Here is a 27249-nt window from a genome sequence, read left to right as displayed (position 1 = left end):
CCTCTGCCAGGGAGGATGGAAGCATCAGCCCTATCCTCATCAGTGTTCTGTTCAAACAGTGAACAGTACAGCTTGAAAATGCAAGGCAAATGTTTGCAAATTCAGCCAGTGTGGAAAAAGTAATTTTCCTCTCTTCTGCCTTCTGTAAATGACATAACACTTAGATGTCCAAATGTTGTGCATGTTTCCTTTATGGTTTGTTGTCTTTAATCTTCATGCAACAAAAGTGGGCATTTCTTTCCAAGACTTCCTCAGAAAATGAGAAGTTGAGATTTGAACAAGTTTGGCAGATGTTGCTAGTAATCACTGGAAATATTTTAAAGATGGAAAAAGCAGTAGGATTACAAATCAGTTGTTTAAAAATCCCATTAAAGGCATGACTGCTTTGAATAAGCACTGTCAACCGTGTAGAGCTTGTTTTGAAAGAAAACATCAGCTATTGCACTTGTAATTATGTGGTAACAGTATTACTATTGTAAATGTGTTTGTTAGGTAAACAAGACAATGTAAAGAATGTTTAAATTACCAACAGTAGTACTTGGATTTTAAAAATTAATTTTAAACCAGTCATAGCAAAGGTGTGAGGTAAATATTTTTTTAAGAGTGCATTACCTAAAAATTTATGACATCTTACTTGATTTCATTTGCCATTCTCATTAAGAATAACTTACCAGAGACTGGCATTCATCAGTTCTCAGATGCAGCTGAGTTGTAGAGCAGGTTCCTCATAAGTACCTTTGGTACAAACTGAAAGTACAGAGTGACTACTGAAGAATAAGAAGCAAGTACTGAAGAGGCATGAAGGTGGCAGGAGTTTTAAGTGGTGGATCTATACAAAGTTTAAGATGCCAGCATTGGACCAAAGGTCTGACTATGGAAGGAGTAAAGGGGAAAATATCATAGAACCACAGAATCATAGAATAGTTTGGGTTGGAAGGGACCTTCAAAAGTCATCTAGTCCACCCCCCCTGCAATCAGCAGGGGCATCTTCAAATAGACCAGGTTGCTCAGAGCCCTGTCCAATGTGGCCTGGAATGTCTCCAGGGATGAGGCATCTACCACCTCTCTGGGCAACCTGGGCCAGTGTTTTACCACCCTTACTATAAAAAATGTCTTCCTCATGTCAAGCCTGAAATATGACACTTCCTTAACACTATCACTTCTTTTGTCTAATAGTTCAATTTTTAGGTAAGTTTGTGCCTAAACTGCTTTCAGCTATTGGTGAAACTGGTGGCTACCCCGTTCTTTGTATTCATACCCATTACCCAGTGCCACATTCCCAGATTGTTGATTTAGTCGAAAACTAATCTTTGCCTTGTGCCAGCGAGAGGCAAGTAGCAGAAACATGTGGCCTGGGGCAGGAGGAGAATAGCATAATCCATTCCAGCAACAGCACGGTCTTAGCTAGGCTTCTGCAGTAAGTCACGTTTCTGCACATAATGAACAAGCAAAGCCTTCCAGCTAGAGTTATTCCTGCTAAAATAAAGAGAACAAAAATAGATGTTAATGAGAACAAAGTTTACGCTAGCTGGCTGCTACTCCCCAGAGGAACGATTGATAGCAACATATAGTGGTATTCTATATCCAGCACAGCAGATGGCCAACATTCAAGTTTTACATATGTTGGGCACTTTTTGTCTCTTCTGTTACTACTACAACTGGGTTTGCTGTGAATGCAACATTGCCCAGCTCCTAAGGTTGGCATTACCATCTGTAGCTGATCAGTGGTGAGTTAACTCTTAGACCTGCACTCTCTGAATTCATCTTCAGGGCTCTGCTGTCACTTTGGATCTGTCCTCCTTTTCTCTGCAGCATATAAGCTCATAGATAGTTCTTAGTTCTACGTGCCAGAGTACCTAGATGTAATTCAACATAGCACAGTGTAAGTGCTAGTTATTGCTGTATATATCAAGGTTCTTAACACATTACACAGCACAGTTTTGCAACGCTAAATGAAACTCAGAATTGTTAGGTAATTGTCACCCTGTCATTAGCCAGTTGCTATAACACTTAAAAATCTAAAACAAAGCTTCAAGCAAGCCAAGCCAAGCTGAGATAAAGTAAGCCTTACAGTCCTAGTCCCATGTGCGAAATTAGTTCAAGACCTGTGGCTGGTAACTGGGTTATAAGGCTACATAATAACTTGTAATCTAGTCAATACAGTCAATGGAGTGTGGAAAGCTATTCAGCTCACTGGAATAATTTAGTTAAAATCGTAACATCAAGCATATGTAAAAAGATAACTTGATTTTTATCTTTCTTTGCTGCTGAGACTTTACAACTTCAGTGCTTTCCTAAACACGTTTATTAGATATGAAATTAAGTATGAAATTCTGCTGTAGGTAGTCGATAATTTTGTGTGCCGGATCTAAAAGACATCAGAGAATGGATGAACCTGTTCATACACACAAAGGATGTGCTTGAGGGTTTACTGAAAATTTTACTCTCAGGTTTTTTTCAAGCAGATATCAGTTTTCTGCTTTAAAGCTTGTTTTCAGTCTCCTCATCTTATCTGAAGACTTCTCTTCTATGAAAGATTACAAATAAGACAAATTTTAAAAGAAAGTCTTGTAAACACTTTATTAAAAATTGCATTAATTAAGAGATATACAGCATTTCTAGAATATAGTTTTCTATGACTTTCTGGCCTCATTAGGATGATTCATCCCAAATTACTAGCAGTAACTAGAGTAGTTCTGTTAAAAGGAAAACAGGAACATAAGGTGAAGATTTTCCTACTGACTAGTAAAGTCTTACCTAAGTGAATTGCATAGTAGGGCCGGGAAATAAATAAATAAATAGATAAATTTATTTATTTATTTATTTATTTATTTATTTATTTATTTATTTATTTATTTATTTATTTAGCGGAGGGGATGAATTCAAGGAAAGAGAAATTTTTTTACTTGTTTTTATATGCAGAGGAATGCAGCATATAATCCTGATTCAGATCAAAGACTCTTGCCCGTTCTTTGTGACATGAATTTCCAGAAGAACTGATTAAACCACATGCAATAATGAGAACAAAATAAACCACATAAAGAACTATTGAGTTATCCACTTACCCTATTTTGTTTGTGACTTGATCATTTGTTTATGGTCATAATTATTTAATATTCTACTTTAAGATCACAGTTTTCATGCTAATCCTGTGCTGTAATCTTGGTCTGCATTTCTGCTGGGGGCAGGCGGTGTTGGAAAGCAAAGCAAACACATTTGTTCTTATGAATTTCAATCTTAGATCAAGAAATTGTCTGTCACTTACTGGTTTCATCAGCAAGGTGTTGCTAAATTGATCTGGAGAGGCATTGCTTCCTTTTGCATAACTTCTCTTTGAGAACCAAGACTTTTAGGGTTTGATGGAAGGAAGAGATTCAATAAAATGTCCGTATGTTCTGCTCACAAGTAGCCACAGGCTCTTTCTGTCACTTGGTCATTTTAGGCTCCAGATGAAATTCTTGTGGAATATTTTTAGAAATGCAGTTGCCCAACCCTCTGACCTTCCTCTCTGTCCTGCTTCTGCCAAATCAAGGGGTCTTTATCCTCTGTCTTTGAACAGAAGGATCTACCTAAAAGCCAGTTCTAGTGATCTGAAAACTCTTAATGATAGAGTTAATCTCGATGACCCAACAAGAAACTCTGTATTTTATTTTTGCTGGGTTTATTTTGTGCCGTTGCAGTCCATTCCCAGATGCAGAAGTAGCCAGAGGTGAATGTTCTGTAAGTCCTTTTGTGAATGGGGGAATGGAACAGACCCTTCTGATTGACTCCTTAATTAGCTTATCCCGTCTTGCAGAAACACAGACTGAGGATGTTATTTCATTATCAGCCTTAATCAGTGTAAGACTTCTGCCACCAAAATGCAGTGTTATTGTTTTGTGTCCACATGATGTGTGCATTGGTGTCCTCTGTGCTGGTCCTCATGGAGCTGTGCAGTCAGCTACATTCATGGGCCCAAAAACTAGCCGTGCCAGGAGAAGGAGAAAAGAAATAACAAAACCAACAACTTACTGGTCCAGTTGAATGTGCAGCTGGGTAGCTGGGGAGGGCTGGCACAGGGAAGAGAGGGCCGTGCAGTGGACAACATGGCCTCTCTATTTTGACAGCAATGCGGTCTGTCAGAATGCACCACAAAGACAGCACTTTTGAAGGGTTATATACTGTCATCAATGTCAGCTAAAGCCTCCTTGAAAACAGAATTATGGCAGTTTAATGGTTTCTGCAAATCACACTTTAAAGGACTATCTGCCTTAATGCCCATATTTGCAAATGAGACCATCAATGCAGGTGGAACCAAGCCATAGTTTGCATTTTTTACCTACACACGGATCCCATAAGAAAGAATGCTACATAAAACCACTGTATTAAGCGGCTGAGAAACTGAAATGGGTGGAATTTGCCCCCTCAACCCCCTCAAAAAAAAAAAAAAATCAGGGATGAAGGATGTGGAACAACTTGTAGTATAAATTTGTTCAGGTGAAATCCTGATGGGATTGGCAGAATTCAATTACTTTCGGAGCCTTAAGAAATCTTCTGTGATCTGGAATTCGTATTTTCTGGTCTACTAAAGAAATGGCGTAACGTAAAAACATTGAAAATGTTAACTCTTGAGAAGGATGTAGTTGCACACCTATTTAAGCATGGAGGATTTACAATAAGGTATTTACTCACTAAAACCTAAGGTGTAGGAAGTGTCTCCATATGTGGTCAACAATTTATGAATTGAGAGAAGAAAGGAACTTAACATTGAACCTTTATTTTGAATGCTCGCTGTCTGGATGAGGACAATTGTGTGCTTGAGTATTGGATTTGTGGATCTGAGAGTAGAAACACACACTTTGGTTATTGTCATTAATCTATTTTTCCCAAGATTATGAAAATTTGTAAATATTTCTCTCCCCTCCCACTCTGCTTCAGTGCTTTTCATCTTGCTTGGCAGTTGGTGTACAGTTCATATATTCCATGTTACTTAATGTTCCACTTCTACTTTTGGTAAACATGATGGGGATGACAGTAACTCTTCACTTACAAAGTGTCATTTGCTAGAATATAAAAGTCTTTTACAGTTATATAAATTAAATTAAGAAAAACCTTTGATGAAGTGAAATAGATACCATTAACCTATTCATAGAGTATGAATTTATACAATGGTTTGGATTGATGTTTGATTTTCAAAGTTTAAAAAAGAGCAAAATATTAAATGAATTTGTAAAACTATTACAAATATTTGTCCAATATATCAGTGTGTTTACTATGTGTGAAGTATTTAGTAATGATAACACCAAGTGTTTCAGTTTAATTTTACAGGCTTGCAACCATTTAGCCAAATTTTCATTCTTAGGCTGAATATTTCTAGAGCACCTCGCCAAAAATAATTCAACACACTCAGAAAACATTGCCTGTGTATGTTGACAATATATGAAAAGAAAAATGACTCCTTTCAAATAGGTTAACTGAATACTTGAATACTGTAAGAAGTTTAAATGTACAGTGAAATTGGAGTTGCAAGATATTCTAGGGAGAAAGAAAACACAAAAAATGCATGGGTAAGGAGATGATATACATGAGTCTCTTGACAAATTCACAGAAGTTGGAAGAGCCTTGAGACAAATTTATGGCCCTCCTGTAGGACAGACACTGGACTAGAACAGATTTTGGGGTACTCAGAACTTAACATTTCTTTACAGACCTGTGCACAGCTCCATCCAGGAATCTTAACTGGGAATTAAAACCAGGATTTCCAGATGATGGAGGAAGAACCAGCTGTATTCCCACACAGGAAACATTATTGACAGTTATTCCCCTGGAAGGAGGCCTTTTAAAAGGGTTCTTCATACCAGTTTAGTGAAGAGAGGGTTACGATGCCAGAGTGGAGTCCCCTGATAATATCTGGCGTTGTTACTGTGCAGTTCTGTTCCAGGAATGAGCACTGGTAGCATGAGTTAGTCGATGCTTTGATTCCAAGTGAAAAGGTTATAAAGGCAATAAAGACCATGGGGAAAATGTGCTGAATTTCCACACCTGAGTGAGCACCAATATGAAGGGTTGCGGTTTTGCTTGCGTTTATAAGCCTGTTTTCATTTCAAAGGGGTTTGATACATGTAACTGGGAGTGGAGTTTGACTCCAAATATCATTTTAAGAATTATGCTGCATCAGTGACCTGACAATGCCCTGGAAAGTTTAAATTGAGTGCAGACTGTTCAGCTTTGGTATAATTATTCATTTCAAGTGATGTAGGTTATGATCACTGTTTCAATTATTTACTGAAAAAGCCAACAAATCTCATGGGAACTCTGCAAATGAGCTAATCAGGTGATTGTGACCTTGAGACAGGGTCTCTCCTCCAGCTCTCCCCTCCCCTCTCCTATGGACAGAACAGACGTGCTCATCTGTCCGCTTGAGAAGTCCTTGATACTGTTCGTATTTAACGTTGTTATCAAAGGTTCTTTGCTTCCAGGCTTAGCCATTAAAATAGATGAGATGGGAAATGCTGACATGATAGTTTTGCAAATGTTATCTGAGACGTTTGCGTATATTATTGAATCTCTTAATGAAGATGATGAAGAATCAGCCTATTAACAGCTCAGAATTAGGTATATTGCCACATTAATTCTTGTTCATCTTTTCTTTGATATTTCAGTGCTACGGCTATTGAAGGATGGTGCTGACCCTCACACGCTTGTTTCCTCAGGAGGCTCCTTGCTCCATCTGGTAAGAGTGATTGAAGATTAGTGTTAGTGACTGTGGATAAATATGGTGGGATACTGAGTAGCAGATTAGGCATAATAACAAAAAGAAAGGCTTAGCCATAATTTTTTTATCTACACTGCCCTCCACGGTGAGTATGATTGCATTCAGCTATGTGTGTGAAATAAATGGTCATTTTCAAATTGCTTACGAAAGGATGGATCATGTCATAGAACTGGTAACTAACAAAGTAGAACTAAATGTTTCATTTATAAATTATCTGTGCAGTAGGAAAGAACAAAGGAAATATTGCTTGATTCCGAAGATAGAATTATATGGTTCAGAGATTTACAGACCCTGTATGAAAAACACCATGATGTAACATTTTTCTTTTGGCTTTGTGCATATTTTCGTGCACCAGTTTCGTACCTGTGGATATTTAACACATTATCTGCATTTAGTTTATCATTATTTGCATAGAAATCTAGATTAAGTATCTAAAAGATAGAAGGAAAACAGTTTGTATACTATGACCAAAAAAGAAGCAAGATCTAAGAGCATTTGGAGGAAAGACTGACAGGCAGACAGAAAGGAAATACTGCAGGGGTAAAATTTTGTCTTTGCTGAAGCCAACAACAAAACTCATCATAAATTCCTAAGTCTTATGATCCTTTATTTTGGTCTGTGATGCTTCAATTGCAGACATGCTTTCTATTTGATGTGAAACTATTTTAAGATATTTGGATCCAATTTTGTTGCTGTTAAAATAAACGTGACTTAAAAAATAAGGGTGTAACAGATCCAGTGAAAAGTCTGCTGGCAGAGTGTTTCATTTTAGAACAGTTGGGTTGAGTTTCTCATGATATGTACACAAAATAGAAGAATTTCTTGACCAATAAAAGAATCCTTTAATATTAGTGGACTTCAGCATGCCTACTAGGCTATTGCACGACCAGGCTCTTGCAAGGTGTAGCACTTGCCTTGTGGAATTAATCTGTTTTTCATCTTCTATGGCTATGCTGCTTACCAAGGACTTTGGGAAATAGAGACCTAAGTAAGGGGAGGGTGCAGTAATGATCTGGAACAGAGAAAATTTGAGTTCTCTTTTCTCTCCTCCAAATATTTGCCTGCTGCAAAGGTGTTCACACACTCTTTAAAAATGCAACCCATCTGAGATGTTATCTTTGGGATTTCCCAAACTGAGGCATCCCAAATATTATCTTGCGCTGAAAGCCCTAGGAGACAATCTGTATCTTCAGTGTGACTGATGTGACATCTGTCTCCCTGCTATTTTAAAACAGAAGAAAGTAGATTCATCTTTAGGGACTTTAGGCTGCTCTGTCTAGTTCAGCTGGTGCCTGCTTTTTAACTGCAGATATGTGTAGGTTTGAGTGTGTGTATATGCAGATGCTGTTAGTTGTGGTTTCATCATCATGCACTGATGCCTGTGCACTGGTTTGAAATTACAATAATGAACAGAAATAAAACCTCATCTTCACTGTAGATTTCAGCAGATTTCATACAGTGCTTTTTCACAAGGAATAAGGGATTCCATGAATCACGTACATGAAACTTGTAGTCTCCACAAAAATTTTTATAGATTCGTCAGCTGTTGTCCCCTACAAACACCATAGTTTAACTACAGTGTGTCATCTGCACAATTTAAATGGAGCAAAAATTGTATGTAATAAATTCAGTTGTACACTGAGTAAAACACCATTGCTCATCTGCTCTTCTTTCTTTTAGTGTGCCCGCTACGATAATGCATTTGCTGCAGAAATTCTGATTGACAGAGGAGTAAATGTAAATCATCAAGATGAGGATTTTTGGACATCAATGCATGTAGCCTGTGCCTGTGATAATCCTGATATTGTCCTGCTACTACTCTTGGTAAGTAAAGCAATTCAATGCATGTGTGCTTGAAAAGGAAATAGAATGTAACACCATAGGGTCTGAAACTGCTGCAGGAATGCAATATATTACTACTAATCATATTGGTGAAAGCATATATTGTGTGTGTTTGATTCTTGACTTTGTTTGGGTGCTCAAGTTTTTTACAAGGCATATAGTGAAGCATTTTTAGGCCTTCAGTGAGAATACCATATAAGCACCAATGTCAAGTCTCTCTTATCTCTTCCCTGTGGTCAGGATCTTATAACTGTTAAGCACTCAGTCCCAAATGGAATATTTGGATAATTTATTTTCTCCTTGTCACTTTCTATTAAGGGCTGAGTTCACATACAATCTTATCAAAAACTCCTTTTAAAAACCAAGTGTTCACTCAATTACACTCATTCATAAAGAAGTGTTTGTGGACATGGTTAAAATGAAGCAAATTTAATATTTATCTATACAACTTTAGCTTTTTGAAGCAGAGTTTACCCAAAGTAGTAGTAGATATGGCATTCAGCCTTCATAGCGAACATTTTTGTTCATGTACTTCCATTCCTAGGATCACAGCCTCTAGTTTCACATCAAGATGTTGAAACAGCTCTTTTCCCAGTTCATTTTATACCACTCTTTAAACAGTAGTGCAGAAACAATTTATAGTCTGACTTATGGTTTTCCAGTCTGTTTGTATAATTTTAAAAGGTGTGTATTTTTAATAGGTCATTGCAAGTAGGTGAATATTTACTAGTGTACTTATAATGGCATTTCAATGTTACAGGTAAAATGAAGGAAGAAATATTGTTAAAGATTGTATACTTGATAATAACTCCCAGGAAATAACTTTGGGAGATTATCTAGTCCAATCCCCCCTGCTCAGACAAGAGCCAGCTACAGCCGCTTGCCCAGGACCGTATCTCCAAGGATGGAAAGTCTATCACCTTGCTGGGCAACCTACACAGAAATAGTTATTATTAGGTTTAAACAGAAGTTTCTGTTTGTGCCTTTCTTTTTTTCCTTTCACTGAGCATGACTGAGAAGGGTCTGGCTCCATCTTCTTTGCTCCCCTCATCCGGTGTTTACACACTTTGGTAAGACCCACCTGAACCTTCTCAAGACTGAAGAATGCCAGCTCCCTCAACCTCTCATCGTAAAACAGATTCTCCAGTCCCTTCTTCATAGACCCTTTGCAGCACTCACTTCAGTATGTTCATGTCTTTCTGTTGCTGAGGGAGGGCTGCAACTGGTGTCTCACCAGTGGTGGGCTGTCATCAGTGCCTAGGCCTGCTGGCAATGCAGTCCAAGAAAACTATGGCCCTCTTTGCTGCAATGGCACGTTGTTGGCTCACATTCAACTTGTCCAGCAGGTCCTAGTCCCAGAAGTATTATGTGTGGGAAGCTGTCTAGCTGGGTAGTAAGAAATAATGAGGAAAAGAGGATAGTCTAAGTTTTGTCCTTCAGAATAGTTAGCAGCCTGAGATCATCTCATAGGGAAATATCTGTCTCTGCTCGAAGAGATAGGAACACTGTTCTGGATCTGTATACCTACACTAAGTCAGGGATGGGAAGGGAGGCTTTAAACTAGTATGATACTGATTAGAGCCCTCTTGGGATTTTGAGGACTGGAGTCCAAATGTCTCCTCTTCTAGAGGAAAGTCAGATCAAGGTCTGTCTTCTCCCAGAAGAGTATTTCGCTTGAATGTTAGATAGATGTCCTTTGGTGTGATTTTAGCATGTGCCATCTAGATTCCTTCCAGACAATTCCCCAACAGGGTTTTGAAGCTCGAAATGGTTTATATCCAGCTATCACACTGCACTGGATTAGACAAGGTATCTTCCATGCTAGCTGGCTTCAATGCCTAGAGTTTTCCTGGGTCCATTTGATTTAATAGTAGTGATACAGCTTTTTTCGTGCTTGGAATGTTGTTTACTCAGCTTTTCTATCACAACCACAATTGTTCAGTAAATGTACAATGCAATGTGTATAAATCTGGTTTTCTCAGTGCTTAAAATAGTATTGCTTACCTAACCACAGTTATCAGATAAGTTTGGTAGGACTATCCCATTCTAAACATTACCAGTACTCTTGGCAAATAAAGGATAAGGTTTTCAAAAGGTGATATTTTATCTCTTGTTTTAGCTTTATCTGTTCAATGTATATACTTTCGAAGCCTGTGTATCCTTTGGATTCTGTGTGTACTTCTAAACTGATAAACAATTAGAACAGAGAAGCTCATCTATAAAAACCCCTGTATTGTGGGAAAGTCTTGTAATGTGGGGAATTTTCACAAATACTGAATACCATAGTGCTATTCACATTAATAAGAACAGCTTATATCATGAGAGGGCACTTCTAAAATTTCCCCTGCCTGTTTTTGTAAGAAACCAAATCTAGTAAAAACTCATCAAATATTTCTACCCAGAGTTATAGTCAAAATTATTTTTTAGCCCCCAGCATTTGAATATTGTTTGATTTAGTCCCTGTTTATTACAAGCTGTCTTCTTCTGAAGGTTTTGATTAACTTTTGATAGATTGCGATAACTAGATCATCTGATATATTAAAGTTTCAGTAATCAGGGATACATCCATATAGATTTTTGCAGGTAGTGTTTGAATTGTTTATATTATTTGCAATGCCCACATTCTAGACAGCACTTTTTAAGGCAGAATTTCCCTCAGTATGTCAATTATAACTTTATGCTGTCCCTTCTGGAGTGGCAATAATAAATAGAGTATTGTGGCAGAGAAAGGAAAATATTCTTAGGTAAGCAATAGTTTTTGAACCATGACATTAACGCTGTCTTTAATGACATTTGACAAAGTGAAGATGGAAACTGAGGTTGGAGGGAAGTATTTTTCACAACTCTGAACTGGTTTTGTGCGAGCATTTGATATTAGGAATTACTTTGCCTTGAGGTTATACTGTTTCATGGTCCATGTCTAATGTGTAGCATCAGCCTGGATAATGCTAATATGAGCTACAGACAGCTTCTATTATGCCACAATTTTTAGTTGGAAGAGAAAATAACACTTCGTATACCGTCATGAATTACTTTTAGATATGTATTTCTTCTGGATTGACTGTACAACGTAGACAAGGCCATATTATCTGTTTTAAAGACATGAGCTAAGAGGTAGCAGTAACATCCTTTACTTTAGACCTGTGCAAATTCTGATTCCTTGGAAAACTGTCATAGAGGCCAGTGAAAATTTCCTCAGATGGGGACTTCAAAATGTTTCCTGAAGGAAAAACAGACAAAAATGGATGTAGGGTATATGTAGATCCCGGAAGTCTATTAATGAAGGCCTAATTAAGCATGCCTACTTTTATCACTTATCCCACTTTTGGTGGTTTTCATGTTTCACTGGCTCAGACACAAGATAGTGACTTGTCATGCATCAACTTGGCTGTGGTAACTCACTCTTTCTGTGCTCTGGTAGGTAGCGAAGACAGGAGTGAAGCTTGTTAGCTGAAATGTCTTTCACGGAGAGCCAGGAGTGTCTGTAGCTGTTTGAAATATGACAATCTGCTATGGTGTCCTGTTGGAATACTGTTGAAATTATAAGCACTGTTTTTGGAATACACGTAGAAGGAAGTTATTGAAGCTATTTCTTTCTATCCCAACATTTTACCTCAAGTGGTATAGCTTTTCAGGGAACATATTTATATCTTCTCTGTTTTGTAGCTGTCATGAGGCTGGGCAGGGGGAGTAGCATTTGCCAATACAGCCAAGAAATATATCCCATGTCTGCTAAATAGTCAGACAATGGTGAATTTACCCCCAAGGCAGCTGCTAACATATGAGAAAGAGTAGAGATCAAAGGTAATCAGTAGAGTTCTGGTTGCTGTACATATAAATCAGGTGGTAAAGGTCAGATTCATCAATTGTGTCTTGACTGCATTAGTGTTGGGTGTTTTCCCCCTGGGCCGGGAGACTGTTTCTGTGGACGTTGTATGACGGAGATTCCTGTAGCAGGTTGAGGAGGGTGCTGAAGTGCCTTTCGTTTAAGAACAAAGACGCGTAGGCTTATACACATTTGTGCCCACATGAAATCTCCAAAGGAGTATGAAAAGCAACCAGATTTATTGGAAGTATCTGCTCTGTCTTGCCTCTTGAAGGCTCAGGATGAGACATGCTGGCAGCAGTTCTGTCCAGTTGGGGTTTGTTCCTGTTCTATCATCTCTGGGCACATTGTGGCATTGTATTTTGACTGACCTAACGCTGAGAGTAGCAGAGAAAAAGTAAGCAGGTGAAAATGCGTTTTTATAGCAATCCACTTTATTTTACCATCATCAGGAGGCACCTTTCAGAAGGCGAGGTGAATGTAATGTTTTCACCATCTGTAAGGCAGGTCTTGTCAAATGAAACTAGGGAGGTAGACTATTCTATTGTTTGTACAGCAGTTTGCACAGTGGAGGTTTATTCTTTCATTGACCCAAAGGCATTACTGTAATAAACATAGCAGTAAATTTACTGCAATGACAGAGAGCAGTACTACATCCCTGGGAATTTTTACATATAGATAAAAAAACTGGGGAGTAGAAAGACATTCTTAATGTATTCTTTTTTACTGACCTTACTAGGAAAAGCAAATGTAACTATTGTCTGCCAACCAATTAAATGTGTTTCATCATGTGCTTTTTGGAACTTAGAACTGAAGCACAAAATGCAATTCTGGCATAGAATACCAAGTACAAGTGCTAAAAAAAAATTACACTGAATATTTTTTCTCTATCTCTTTTTAAGAACTTAGGAAAATCTGTGCTCAACAGTGTGCAAAAAGGAGTTCTGCTCGAAGAATTTTTTGGCTTTACAGTAGCTGAGCAGTGTCAGAGTATTTGAACAGTATAGTACTGTCCACTCTATGTGTAATCCACATTTGCTAATCTACCTCTCCATAATTCTTTATGCCGTGAGAATAAACCATACGACCTGACATTAATGGTACATTAAAAATCAAGTAGGAGGGATACAGAGAATAACAGAGACTTTCAGTAAGACTGAAATATTATTTGTCTTTTGAAGAGAAGACTTTAATGTATTATTACTTAGTAGTTCATCAGTTATGGCATAATTTTTACAGAAATGATAATGACACAGTATAGACCTCTATTTCATGTAGAGAGATTTGGGGAAAAAAAAAGTTTAGTGTAGGATTTGGTTTTGTGTAACATTGACAGGCCATCTCTAAAGTTTTTTGTGATTTTGGAGTTACTTTTAAAAGTGTTGGACACAACTAATTCATTTAAATTAATGGGTGTCAACATTGTTGGACTGAAATTCAAAACAATATTACATTCATGCTGTATTTTTTAGCTAGGTTGACAAGATGTAATTTCAGAGAGTATTAAGTATCTTCAGGGCCACTTTCTCACTGAGAACTAGACAGTACTTAGAACAATATTTGGTAGAAGAAAGTGAAAAAGTATCAAGAAATGCTGCATAATCATTTTAGCCAAAATGAAATGTTCATGCTGGTAAAACATGAAAAGAGTGATCAAGCCCAGTGTTGCAGTTCCAGCTTGGGGCTTGAATTTTATTTTTTGCTTATAAACCACATAGCTTTCTCTTATTTTCATCAACTGTGTCTGATCCTGCTCTGTCTTCTTGTAGCCTGGCAATTGCTCAAAGTGTAGGTCTGTGACATACTTCTTGAAGTCCTTGTGACCGTTAGGATATCTGTGGTATCTAGAAACTTCTGTCTTCCTTTGTCCTTATTTTCTTGGGCTCTCAGATTGTTGCCAGAGATATTGAGAAGAATTTTTGTGCAAAGATGGTGTTCCCAGGAGGTGTTGAGTCTTCTAGGCTACCACAAGACAACCAACAGTAGAACAAGGGGTAATGGGTTCAAACTGGAACACAAGAGGTTCCTCTTAAATTTGAGAAGAAACTTCTTCTCAGTAAGGGTAACAGAACACTGGAATAAGCTGCCCAGGGAGGCTGTGGAGTCTCCTACTCTGGAGACATTCAAAACCTGCCTGGACACCTTCCTGTGTAACCTCATCTGGGTGTTCCTGCTCCGGCAGGGGGATTGGACTAGATGACCTTTCGAGGTCCTTTCCAGTCCCTAACATTCTGTGATTCTGTGTGAAATAACAGAGTATGTGGACTGTAGAGCTTACTAGAGAAGAGGCGGGATGAAAGGTGGATTTCACCATCTCTATCACATTACAAGGAGCCAAGATACTAGAAAACTAATGTTTAAGGCCCTGTAAGGGTAGATAGTGGTTTCTGCTTCCTCAGCTTGTGCTTGAGGCATCCCATGCCTCACAGGCCATGTGTTGGAGAATCTGGTGAAGCTGTATATTAGACACATGGATCACACTGCAAACTGGGTGCTAAACAAAAATCTCATTTATGTGGGAGATGTACAGCTGTGGCTGTATTCTTGTTGACTCCAAAAGTATATGAGATTGTCTTGAAAGGGCAGAGTTTCTCTATACTTGCCTGTTTGTCCTTGTCTTAGTGTGATAAGAAATAATTTAAATTTGTAAGTTGTAAATTGTTGATTTTATTTCTAAATCCTCTCACTCATTAGAGTACTGAAGAGCTATTTGGTTTTTTAGTGCAAATCAAGCAATCAGTAGAATTAAGCTATTATGGAAATTTAGCTTTCTCTGTATTGAAACAATGATTCTACAAAAAGGTCATTACATGCTGCATAATGGAAAGAATACAGAAGAAACTGCAGAGAATATGCCATTAAACATAATATGATTATGGAAGTTCATACTCAGCCATCTGAACAATTCCACTCTCTCACAAAACACAGGGTCAAGTAAATGCCGTGTAGCCTGTCATAGCTCTCATCCAGAAGTCCAACACCTCAAGTGTAGTGCTGGGCTTTTGGTGGTGGCAGGACATCATCCTCTGATTTTTTTTTTTACTGAGTATGCTTGAATGTCATCTATCCAGGTGCCATGAACTTCCCTGACACTGTTCAGCTTGTGAAGCCTGATGGGATTATATTTTTGCACAGGGCTTTTGAAAACACTTATTTAAAAGCCTTCCACAAGCAGTGCTGCATTTTGGCTGACAGGATAAAACCTGAATGCATTCAGTTAGTCAGATTTGAATCCAGTACTAGTATTAGTTGAATGTTTTAAATTTGACTGCTTCTTTGCTTATGGAACTTATTAGTTATTTCAATGTTTCCTGGTTTAGCCCCATCTTCTTCTGATAGACTCTTCTATATTTTCTATAAAATACCTACTTTTGATTTTAATGTAAAATCCCTTTTCCAAAATCAGATATAGTTTTACTGGAAAATAATTACTGTACATGAACAGATTTACTAGTGGGAGTAGAAAGGAAATCTTATGGAGCTGTAACTCTCTTTTTCCCTTCACCATACACTTGGTATGGCACGTATCTGAAGTCATGTAAATCAGAGAGCAGTTGTGTAGTTATTTTGCCCTTGTTCTTTGCAGCTGCATCAGACTGTTTTAGCAAGCAAAGACAAAAGATCAAGATGTCATTAGCTTTAGAATTTAATAAAAGATCTTTATCTTTCATAGTTTCGGAAGAAATTAAAGCAGAATAAACAATTTCTTCCTCAAATAAAATAATTCTGTGCTCCCACTCATTCTTGCTCAATATGATTTCCTCCTTTGAGACTGTACAAGAGGAAGCAGTAAAGGGCAGTTAGAGGTCAGGATGGGACAGTGGATAACAGTGTAAAGTATAAAGGGACATGTGGCCTAAAAGTAAAATGATTCTTCTCACTTTATAGAGAGTTATCAATATCTAGTAGTTTTAAGAAATTTTAAATAGAAGTCTTTTATATGGAAGCAGTGGGTTTCTATTTGAATATGTCTTCACTTGCAGTTTGCAGAGGCAGCTGGATGTGCAGTGAGTGCAGGAGGGACCTTCCAGAGAGTGTGTCCTACTGGTTTATAGCCTTTCATCATTGCTGACTGAGCTAGGATAGAACTAATCTAGGTGAAGATTCTTAATGAGTTGCTGAACACCAGATGGCAACACTTGGGGGGAAACTGTAGAAATATTAGTGTTTCTACTTTAAGACTGGGAAAAAAAGGATGAAGCTAGCCTAGTGGTGCAGCACTAAAGGTGGTCCAAGGAGAGATAAGAACAGGAACCTAACTGGATGCAGCAGCTTTACAAAGCATTTTGCCTTTGAGTGCCATCAATGAGGTAATGAGATAACGTAGTAAAGGAATGAGGATAATATAAAGAGAAAAGAAAAAGCATCAAAAGCTTCCATTGACAGAAGAGAGAACTAGTGAAACAGAATTTGCAGTTCACGGTACAAAGAATGCTAAATCATGGGATGAATCAGAGCCTTTTTACACATGAAGTAGCCACAGAAAATAAAACCTATCTTCATGCACAGGAAAGTGATTTTGCTGAATGGTCTGTAAATGCTTATTGGATGCCTAGAAATCACTGAGAACTCTGTGAACAACAGTGGGAGAATTGAATCTTTCTGGCCAAGACCTCACAAAGAAAAGGAGTGCTTTCTAGTAGAAACATCATCATGAACTGTAGAAACCGGCTAACAGTAGCACTTCTCAATACTAATTTCAGATGGTACAGCATATGGCATATTTACAAGAAAAGGACAGAACTTAGAAGATTTATCTTATTAAAGAAGGGGAAAGAGGATGTGAACAATAAACAAGAGATTCAGTTGCCAGTAAAAATTAGGGGTTGTTAGCCTGGACTGTCAGTTGGGTGCCTGGCTGTTCTTTAATACATTTCACAGACGGGAATAAGAGGAGATGTGATTTTAAACAACAAAACCAAAAAAACTACATGCACACACACCCCACATCCAAGTGATGGCAAAAAGTACCTGGATTTTGATTTTGGAAAACATTTGGGGTTGGTAGGAGACTTATACACCAGTGCTAGCAGTCAACATCACTGCGTATTTGATGTCCTTAGCATTAGAGTGTTTCCAGAAAATACAAATTCCTAGAAGTAAAAGAGAGTTAGACCTGCTGGGAAAAATAACACACCCATTTTTGGCTGGAGCACATCAGGACAACTACACCAAGAGGTGGGCTACATGAACAAAGATGGAAAATTTTGGATCAGCTTCACTGTAATTCTCTTGATCCCCAGCAAAAGAGGATGAAGGAATGACAAGATAATGAAAATCAACATCTCGCTTTTGATATTCAGTAAACATAGTTTTGTGCTATGAAGAAGAGGGTCTGGGAGTGTTCCACCACTGGGGGATATTTGCAGAAGGTGAGATTCATTGTTTATGCCAGGTGGCCTCTGCTTGAATCAGTGACACAATTACCTTGTGAGTCCCTCTTGCAGACTATCTAGGGAATATGAGGAGAACTGTTAGCTAAATTAGAGAGGTGAAAAGCTGCCTTGTAGTTAAGCACTTCGTAGCAAAAAGACAACAGCCTAGATGTGAAGAGAGAAAGTATGGGAGTACTGGATTTTCTTTAGGATTGGTCTCACAACGTGGTTTTATTTAGAGTTTTCAGTGATAACCTTGGGAGGAAAAATAAGAGTATGGTAATGAAATATGCTGATGACAAAGCTGTGATACTTTGGCAGTTTATGTGAGGATTAGAATGTCACGCAGAAAGGACAGGGTATCTTTGAAGATTTCAGTGATAAAAATGGGTTGAAATTTAAGTGTATGAATTCCAAGGTTGTGTTCTGAGTTATGAGTAACAGGCATTTCTGTGATATGCTTGGGAATAATCAGAAATAAGGAAAAAGACCTGGGAGCTTTAGTCAAGTGTAAGATGATTATATGCTACAAATATGTAGCTGCCAATAGGGAAAAGAGATTGTTGGATTTGTCAGAATGAAGATGTTACCAGCAGAAAGGGAGAAGTGTTGTTGCCACTGTACAAGGAATGACAGCCTGCAGGTAGCAATATACAGCCACGTTCAAGAATGGTACCAAGGAAAACTGCAAAGATAAACACGGGGAATAGAAAGCCTAAAAATAATATGTTTAACTTAAACAAACACAAACCCAAGTACAGAGAGGTTGTAAAAATTATGTAAATAAATCAGGTAGAGGAGGAGGTATAAGGAGCTACGGAAGTTTGAAGTTACTACTGGCGTTAAAACAAATGATTATAAGATGTCCAGGAAAAAACTTAACAGAAATTAAAATAACTTTTCTGAGTGTTAGGAGACATAGGTTGGAAAAGAGCATTCTACGCGGAATAATAGGGGACAAAAAAAACCCCCAAACCGAATTGGCTTTAAAATTGAATTTAAAGTTGTGAATGAGATTATACGTTACGCGTTTACTTGTTTTATCAAAGTAATGCCTCAGGAGATCCATTCTAATATTGCATTCCTACATTACATCTGTTCAGAAGCCTGTGTAGATATAATTATCTCTGTTCTTTGCTTAAAATAACAAAGAAATATATTGAGGATATTAAAAAATACACTTTTGTGAACAACAGCAAGTGAAGTTATGTGGTGGATATTTGATGCCTGTCAGATTATGGCTAAATTTCTATGGCCTGAAAACAGGCAGGAATAAAAGTTCACGGAAGAATATAATTCAGAAGGAGAAGTTAGACATAATCACTACTAAGAAAATAGATAGTGTTTCTCAAGTATTTGAATTTGTTTTTTTAATTTACTGTTTTCAGGTATTTGAAATAAAAATGCATAACAGGCAAGCAGTATGAAATCAAGGCAAAAAAGTAATAAAGGACTTTTTTTTTTTTTTTCTGAAGAAAAGAAATCCCAAGGCCATCAAAGATCATATGTATAGTCAATGGTACTGACTTGAGAATGGTATTTAGATCTGTAATTAATTGTGTGCCTCAGCAGTATTTGTAAGAGAAACTGCAAACTGCTTCATAAACATGAATACTATTGGAATAAGATGTATGAAAATGCCAACATATGAGAAATATGCCAGTGAAGGAGCTTGATTAATCAGGGAAATAATTAAAAGAATTGCAAAGAGAAAAGAAAAACACTATAAGACAATCTTCTGGTGACATTTGCTTGAAATTATTTAACAGTTCCTGTTGAGTTCCTCCATTGATGGAGCAGCTGCTCAGACTGGGGTAAGAAAGAATTCTGGGGTTACAGAGCTGGCACCCCACCTGAAGTTCACTCACTGCATGTCTCATAGGGGAGATGGGAATTTCCTAGCCAAATTTCAATAAAAACCTTTGTTTGATTGGTAGATGGGGCTGAAAAATAAGTATCATAATTTAATAAGCACCACCAACAATGCGTGTCTTCCATTTGGATCTGTATATTTCTGTGAGCTATCTTTTCCAGCTATGACAGACATTAAAACCAAGTGAAGAAAACTGAAAGTAGAACCAGACCTTTGAATCACTGTATCATAAAGAGTTAAACCATTTTTTTTAAAATGAAGCATATTCAATCACATTGTTCTCATCTCAAGATATTAGTATTAATAGAGCAAAAATGTTTTTATACCATTAATAAATAAAGTAAAAATTATTTCAAATATTCTTTATTTTATCTTTATCTCAGTCATTTTTGTTTTCTATTTCTGTATATGTTTTATAATGTACATAATAAGTTAGTACAGTGGTACATGTTTAGAATTTATAAACAAATATACATATATATGGAGATCAGCCAGCTGTAAATCTACTAGAAAATGTATATTATTTTCTCTCTTGAAGTCTAGAAAGGGGAGTCTGCAGGGAAAAAGGTGGTTTTGGCAGCTTAGTGGGTTGAACAGCGTGTTTGCAATGATTTTCAGTGTGCCATTGGTGTTAGATCTAATGATGCAGGACATATGTATATACTGTATTTCCTGTGACGGGGACATTTGCCTACCCAGATCTATGTCACTGCCCCCCAGTTGTAAGGAAAGGTTGCATTTGCTTTTTTGTTTAGGTGCTCCTGGAAACTGTGAAATGTTCAACACAGATGAAACTCCTTCGGTTATTTTTTTTCTTACCTTCTTTCTGTAATTAATTACCTTCTTTCTGTAATTAGCCACAATAAGCAGCAAACATACATCTGATCTTCTGAGACTTCTCTCCATCACCCTTTTCTTGAGGCTAAGAAAAATTAGTATCTCACAGCAAATGGCAGAACCTTGCAGCATCTTCATATTTTTAGTAAAATAGAGCAATGACAAGGATGGTAGATGTGATTCCCAGACTTCAGGAGGATCTTGTCAGCTGCTGTCTTCTGGAAAATAAAATTTAAAAAAAAAGTAAAAAAAAAGAGTATTCTTTTAGGTAAGTTGATACCATGTTATTTTTTGGATAGAACTGTCCCCCAGTGCTCAAAAAACCCTCACACAAACACCCTCCCTCCTCCGTCTTGTATGGCTTTTTGTGTGTTTTCATTTGGGAAACATTGGAATGAAATATCACAATGACATAGTTTGTAATGCATAATTTAGAAGGTCTTGGGGGCATGAACCTATAAAAAAACCCCCATCAAATGAATCTTTATGAATTCTTGAAGTTCTGAGTGAGCTAGTAGGGGAAAATGCAGCACGACTACAATTTATCAAAAATTCAAGGGCAACTTGTCTTGATATGCCACCAGAAAGATTGATGTGTAAAGTCATTAAAAAAAAAAAAAACTGCTGCAGGAAAAACTGGCTCACATATTGAAAGCAGATGGTTTAGGTAAATTATAACAGTGCAGGGTTAGTAGAGGTAATAAATGAGGTGACATGAGGGTCAGTAAAAGGTTCATGTTTGCACATGGTTTCTGAAGACTTTTCAATTAGAATAGGAAAGGTGGAGAAAAACATTGACTTCCCAAATGTAGAATAATTGGTGTGGACTGTGTGCAAAAAAAGTAAGTAATTCAGTTCAGCGCAGAACAAAGTAAGATAATGAGACTGGGATGTATAATGAAGTGCAGCAGTTAAGGACATGAACTGCAAAATAGTAAGAAGTTGGATGTAGTTTATTTTTTGTTTGTTTTTTATAATGAGCTTGAGCAAGATGTGGTTGCTGTCTGCAGGGCCAAAAGGCTAAAAGGATGCTGGAAAATGTGTTTCAAAGCTGGAATATGAAAGCACAGGAAAAAGTGGCTTCTTATATGATTTCTAAATAACAGCTGTATCTTCAGCTATGTTAAAAATCAAAGTTTATCAAAACAGACTTGCCTTCATTTCAAATGACTCTCATTAGAAACTATGATATATTGCAAACTTTTAAAACAGAGTAAATAACATTTTTCCAAAATGTTAAAAGATGGAAAGTATTTGTTGAATTAAAATAAATACTGCAGATTACTGATATTGCATTTATTGGGAAGAAGGATATTCATAAAAATTATGAGAATATTGGAGGTTAGGAAGATGTATTTGTTGGGATGAAGACCAGAGAGAATGATTATGGACAAATGTTGTTGTGCAAGGCGATTGATAGGAAGATGATAGGTGCCTGTCACCTCATCATTTATTACTAAGATTACGCTGTGTGAACACTGATAAAAAAATCTGTCTAATAAAACATATAGATCAATCCTTGATTTGTTTCAACTTTCTGTAAAATTCTAACACTTTTCCAATATATGCATTAACTGATTGAGAGGATTTTTTTCCAAATAAACCTAGAATCTCATGTTTGATTAATTTATAAATGTGGGCTGTGGCTATGCTTGTATTATGAGGAGTTATAAGTGTATGTTTTCCTTTTCCTATAAACAATGAGAAAGTTTGTCATGGGGTGTCTATTTCCCATGGTTGTTTCAGGATACTGCAGTCCCATACAGCAAGTTGCTACTTTTTACAGCTGGTAGTTTTTGATATCTGCTGCACGTTATCTATTACCCAAGCACAGGAAAATAACAGGTTAATCTGCTTGTCTGGCAAGTTCTCTAATTACACGCTGGTGTTCTGAGAAGCCAGGTCTTCTGTATTGAGATGACTGGCATACTAAATTTCCTAAATACATTTGGTATTTCACACGATGCCTTGTTTGTAGACTGTATAGATTTAATTACTAACCAGCAGGACAGCGTCACCCTGAGTGCAGATTAAGCTGCTATACAGTCCCTTCCCTGTACACTGGGAATATGTTGATGTTATCAATCAAAACAATGAATCTGTCTCATAACAAAAACGCAAATTAACTGAGTTAAATTAGCAGGTTTGTACTCTTAGTTCCTTGTGTGAAATGAATGGATTAATCTTTGCAGAAACTATACGCTGTGCACAGCTATAATTTATTATGTACTGTTTAATCTCATGCTTTTTATACCAGATACATGTAGTACAGAATTTTCTTTATTTTCATTGTACATGTATATGCATTAATGTGGGCTTCTACTTTTTCTCTGCTTTAGTAAAATGATAATATCTAATGTCATGCCTGAAGTAGTGCTGTTTATTTCCATGTGCCATTTGAAGCTTACTTAATTGATATATATATACACATATATATCTATTTGTGTGTGTGTACATAATCTCAAGATGGAATGGATATTGAAAATCAGAACATTCAGCATCTGTATTTTCCAAGCTGCATAAATACATTAATGGATATGACAGTGTGCATAGATGGGAAGACTGGCTTCCCCCACAACGAGTAAGGAGAAGATGATCATGTTAAACAGGGTCTTCACTTTTGCCCCTAGTTAGATTTTCCACCATTTATGTTTTTTAAATTGAGCCTGGAAGCTGCCAGCTCCTCAAAATCAGCTTCCAGTCTTTACTGAGCCATCACAATCAGCTTCCTTCATGTGCTGGTTTTGTTTGTTCTGCCTTCAGCAGTGGTGGGTCAGGGTCGGAAACCCTTTGAGTGAATCTATGAGGCAGAATTCTGTGCAGCTGTTTTGTTTGGAGTGTATGTATATATAGATATGCATATATATGTACGAATACTTCCCTATATATGTATATATTCATATATATATGCACACACACATGGAACTCAGTAGGAAACATTAGTAAAAGTAATACTTGCTGGCCTATTTTCCTCTTTGTGTCCTATAGTTAGCAGTACCATAGTCAGAGGAGTCCTATCCCCATTTTGCCTACAATAAAATTGGGCCTTACTGACTGTCCAGTGTTGTACATAAATGACAATTCTTACTAACCCCAGGGAGTGATCTTTTCATCTCCTAAAATATGAGATTGGGTTGACCGTATGTAATTACAAGCTTTATTAATAGTTAATAGGTAACTTCTAACTCTAACTGTAGTGTCAGATTTAAAGACTTTTTGACAGAGAATTCCAAAGGCTCATTCCTTGCTGTGTGAAGGAGAATTTAAATCTATTTGTTCTTAAAATAAAAGGCAATGATTTCATAAAGTGACCTTTTGTTGCAGTATTATGAGACAGGGACTGATCATTTTTCTGTGTGCCTGTCATAATTTTTAATGATTACAATTAAAATAAAAATGAGAAGAAAGTGTGCTCCTATACTCTTATCAGAGGCATTCAGTGCTTGAATAATTTCATTTTTTTCCATAAGCTCTGCGACTGATGGGGAGTGTGCAAGTCCCATGTGCACAAGCAGATGGGGAAATTTTAGTCTTTAGTCATCAATGCTCTTTGAAGGCTCCCTTCTAATTCCCTTTTCTTGCCAAATAATTTGAGAGCTGGCAATATCAAGTCAAATACCCATTCTCCTGTACTTCAACCACCCTTTTTGTTGACCTCGTTCTGATCTTTTACATTTTTGCTGCAGCGGCTTAAAAATAGAACTGAATGCTGTTCTTGGCAAAGAGAACTTTTCTTTGTGGTATAATATCAAGCAAATAGATTTTGCTTTAATTTTTTTATTGTCACTTATTTAGTTTTCCTCAGCTTTCAGTATAAATACTAAATTACAGTGAGAAAATATATTCTGAGATTTATTCTCAATTTTTGCTTACCTTCCAAGAAAATTATTTCATTAAAAAGCTAAATTATGTCTTAGCTTATTATTGTGATGTTCAAATTTGTCCATCTAATTCATATAATTATCCTAATTAAACTCTTCTTTTTTCCACATACTAAACAAAAAGGAGCTTCTTCATGCTTTTAGCACCCTCCTGATACTTTAGTGCCTCACTTTTTCCCTTTTTTTCTGAAAAGACCTCGCTAAAACCATGCAACAAGTATTTTGACCCAAGAGGTACCCCCATGAAGAAAGAAAGAAAGAAACAAACACATATATTGTTCTTTTTTATGTCATGCTTGTCTTTAGAGATGAGAATCATGGATATAAAGTTGTTCACTAGCTGCTCTTTAATATACTTTTTTTGTTGTTGTTTGTTGTTGTTGTTGTTGTTGTTTTAATACAAGGTAATTTTTTGGCTAATATAGTATAGAAATGTTGATTACTTTAAGAGAAGAGCATATCTTGAGAGCAAGATTGGTTCCTGTAATTTCTGTTTGAATAAAGCTTATGTGCAGAGACTAAAGAACTGGATGTTTAAATTCATGACTATGTGGGAGCCCTAGTACTGGACTTGAACATGTTCTGTCCATGGTCCAAGCTTGTTGATGGAAATGAGTGTCACACCAAAAGCCCTGTAGCTTCGTTTGCCCTACACTGTGCCTAAGCTGAAGTGTTCCATCCCTGACGTGACATCCAGCCAACAAGAGCAAGAAAAAAGTTGTAATTATGGCCTCTTTCCTCATAGATTTAAAACCAGCAGTAATTACACATCAAGAAGACATACCGAGGCTGATTCAATTAGAGTTTAAATTGTATGGCAAAATTTTGTCATGCATTCAAGTTACAGATTTTGAGTACGTTGAGAATGATTTGATGAAGTTGTTGGAAAAATGCAGAATGAAGTATGGAAGTAAAGAAACAAATGGATATAACAAAAATAATTCTGTCCTTCCAATTTCTATTCAAACCAACTTGATGATTCTGTTTTCAGAGATTTAGGTTGGTGAAGAGAGGAAGTATAAATAATCCCTTGAGATAAAGCTAAGTTAAGGAAACCAGACTTTATTTAGTTTAGAAATTAAGACCTTAAATTCTAAGAAACTTTGGTGGTGTATGCTAGGAGTCAGAACATGAGGAAAAACCATGAAAGATTACGTGCCAACTAATTAAGATCCAAGTATCTGTATGCATTTAGAATGAATAGAATGTTCACAAATCCTCATAAATACGGTAGTGCTAGGGCATGGAAAGAGTGATAACTTGAGAAATGTACTTTATTTTTTGTTTGATAGCTTCTGGGTTAGTAGATTTTAATTTTTCATCACCTAACTGTATGCTTACATGTATTTTTACTTCAAAAGATGTTATTGAAAACATACTATATTTTTGCAGTGTTATCAGAAGTGTTCAGTACTGGAACTGAGCAGGATTTTATTTGCCTTTTACATGCCTTCCAGCTGATGGGCGGAATTTAAGTCCCCATGGTGCACAAACAGATGGGAGAATGTTGGTCTTTAGTTTTCAGTCATCAGTGCTAATTCTTTTATCTTCCAAATGCATTAGTTGAACAGACTATGCCTGTCAAGCAATCTGTAATATGTGCCATGACAGTATTTTTTTTAACTCTACTGAAAACCCTTTCTGTGAACTGATATTGCCTGCATTCTGTTAGTTTAAGGAAAAAAATGCCTTATTGAAATTTTATGAAATTTTTATCAAAATAATTTCAGAACTTTGATGATTTTAAAGTACATTTTCAAATAAAATGGGTTGGTACTTTAGGCATTGGTGATCTTATACGTGTAGATCTACATGATGCTTTTTATAAACAGCCATTGTATTGGCACATTTATTCATCCTTTCTTAACCAGCATGTCCGAAGTTAAGATGACTGGGATTTTTGGAATGCTGTGATGTTTTTTATGCACATTGGCATGCATCTATAAATCCTAATTTCTAGATTATAACAGAAAAGTCTGTTTTGACCAGAAGTTGCATATTCAGATTTTGGTGCCCATTTCTGTCACACAGAATCAAAAAGTGCTGTGAATTAAAGAACTTGTATCCATAAGGCAGCTGAAATACTTTACTTACACAAGGATAAGTGAATTTCCAACTTTTCTGAGGGAGCTGTGAAAGAAAAAATAAGTAGTAATGGCATAGCATATATTTATCTTAATGTAAACACATATGTTTTAGCAATTTTATAAGCATATTGACAGAAAATTTTGAGCATTGAGTTGTCTCCTGATTTCCTTTAAAGTGTCTTTTTGGGGATATGTTGTCTCTCCTCTTCAGTTTATTTTATGTGCCCGGGGGCACTTACAAGGCTCTGAATTTGGCTTTGGTTCTGTTGGCTGCATTGTCACGGACATAAGGGATTGAGCTTTGTGTTTGTGTTTTTATGATGTGGGATCAGGCATGTCGAAAATGAATTCAAGCCTTTACTTATATCACAAGTTAAGCTCATCCAGATGGCAGACAGTTCCTGCTTCTTGTGAAAGAATAATTTTGGTAATATGGCAGGCATAGATTTATAGACAGTAGCAACTCTTACAGAGTTTAAAACCCTGAAATAGAACAAAGGCTGTAGACAGTTGATCAACATCTTTCCTCTCTGAGAGGTGGGAACTTCGGCTTCAAGTGAGCTGCAGGTAACCACTGACCCGAGGTGATGGAAGAAGTTCTCTTGCTGGTGCTTTGGGCCAGCCCACTTCACAGAACTGTGTTCTCTGCAAGTCCGTTTTAAAGAAAGCAAGATGTTTCTCTGTTTGTATTAAGGTAGAACTTGTTTTCATGAATATGCCTTAACATGATGCTCTGCTATGAAGGAAATCAGCTGAGCAGGAGGATTTGTTCCC

The 27249-nt window shown here is 36.9% G+C and overlaps 1 protein-coding gene across 1 annotated transcript in view; it reads left to right on the top strand.

Moving 5' to 3' along the window:
* MYO16 (myosin XVI) overlaps positions 1–27249 on the top strand; it is a 379702-nt gene that overhangs the window by 117825 nt on the left and 234628 nt on the right. Inside the window, exons 3-4 of the mRNA XM_082054681.1 lie at positions 6642–6712; positions 8435–8578. Of these exons, the coding sequence (XP_081910807.1) occupies positions 6642–6712; positions 8435–8578 (215 nt within the window). The remainder of the gene's footprint in view (positions 1–6641; positions 6713–8434; positions 8579–27249) is intronic.

The sequence above is a fragment of the Streptopelia decaocto genome, assembly GCF_964273445.1.
Source record: "Streptopelia decaocto genome assembly, chromosome: 1".
Lineage (NCBI taxonomy): Eukaryota > Metazoa > Chordata > Aves > Columbiformes > Columbidae > Streptopelia > Streptopelia decaocto.
This window is presented reverse-complemented; position numbering and strand designations above follow the sequence as displayed.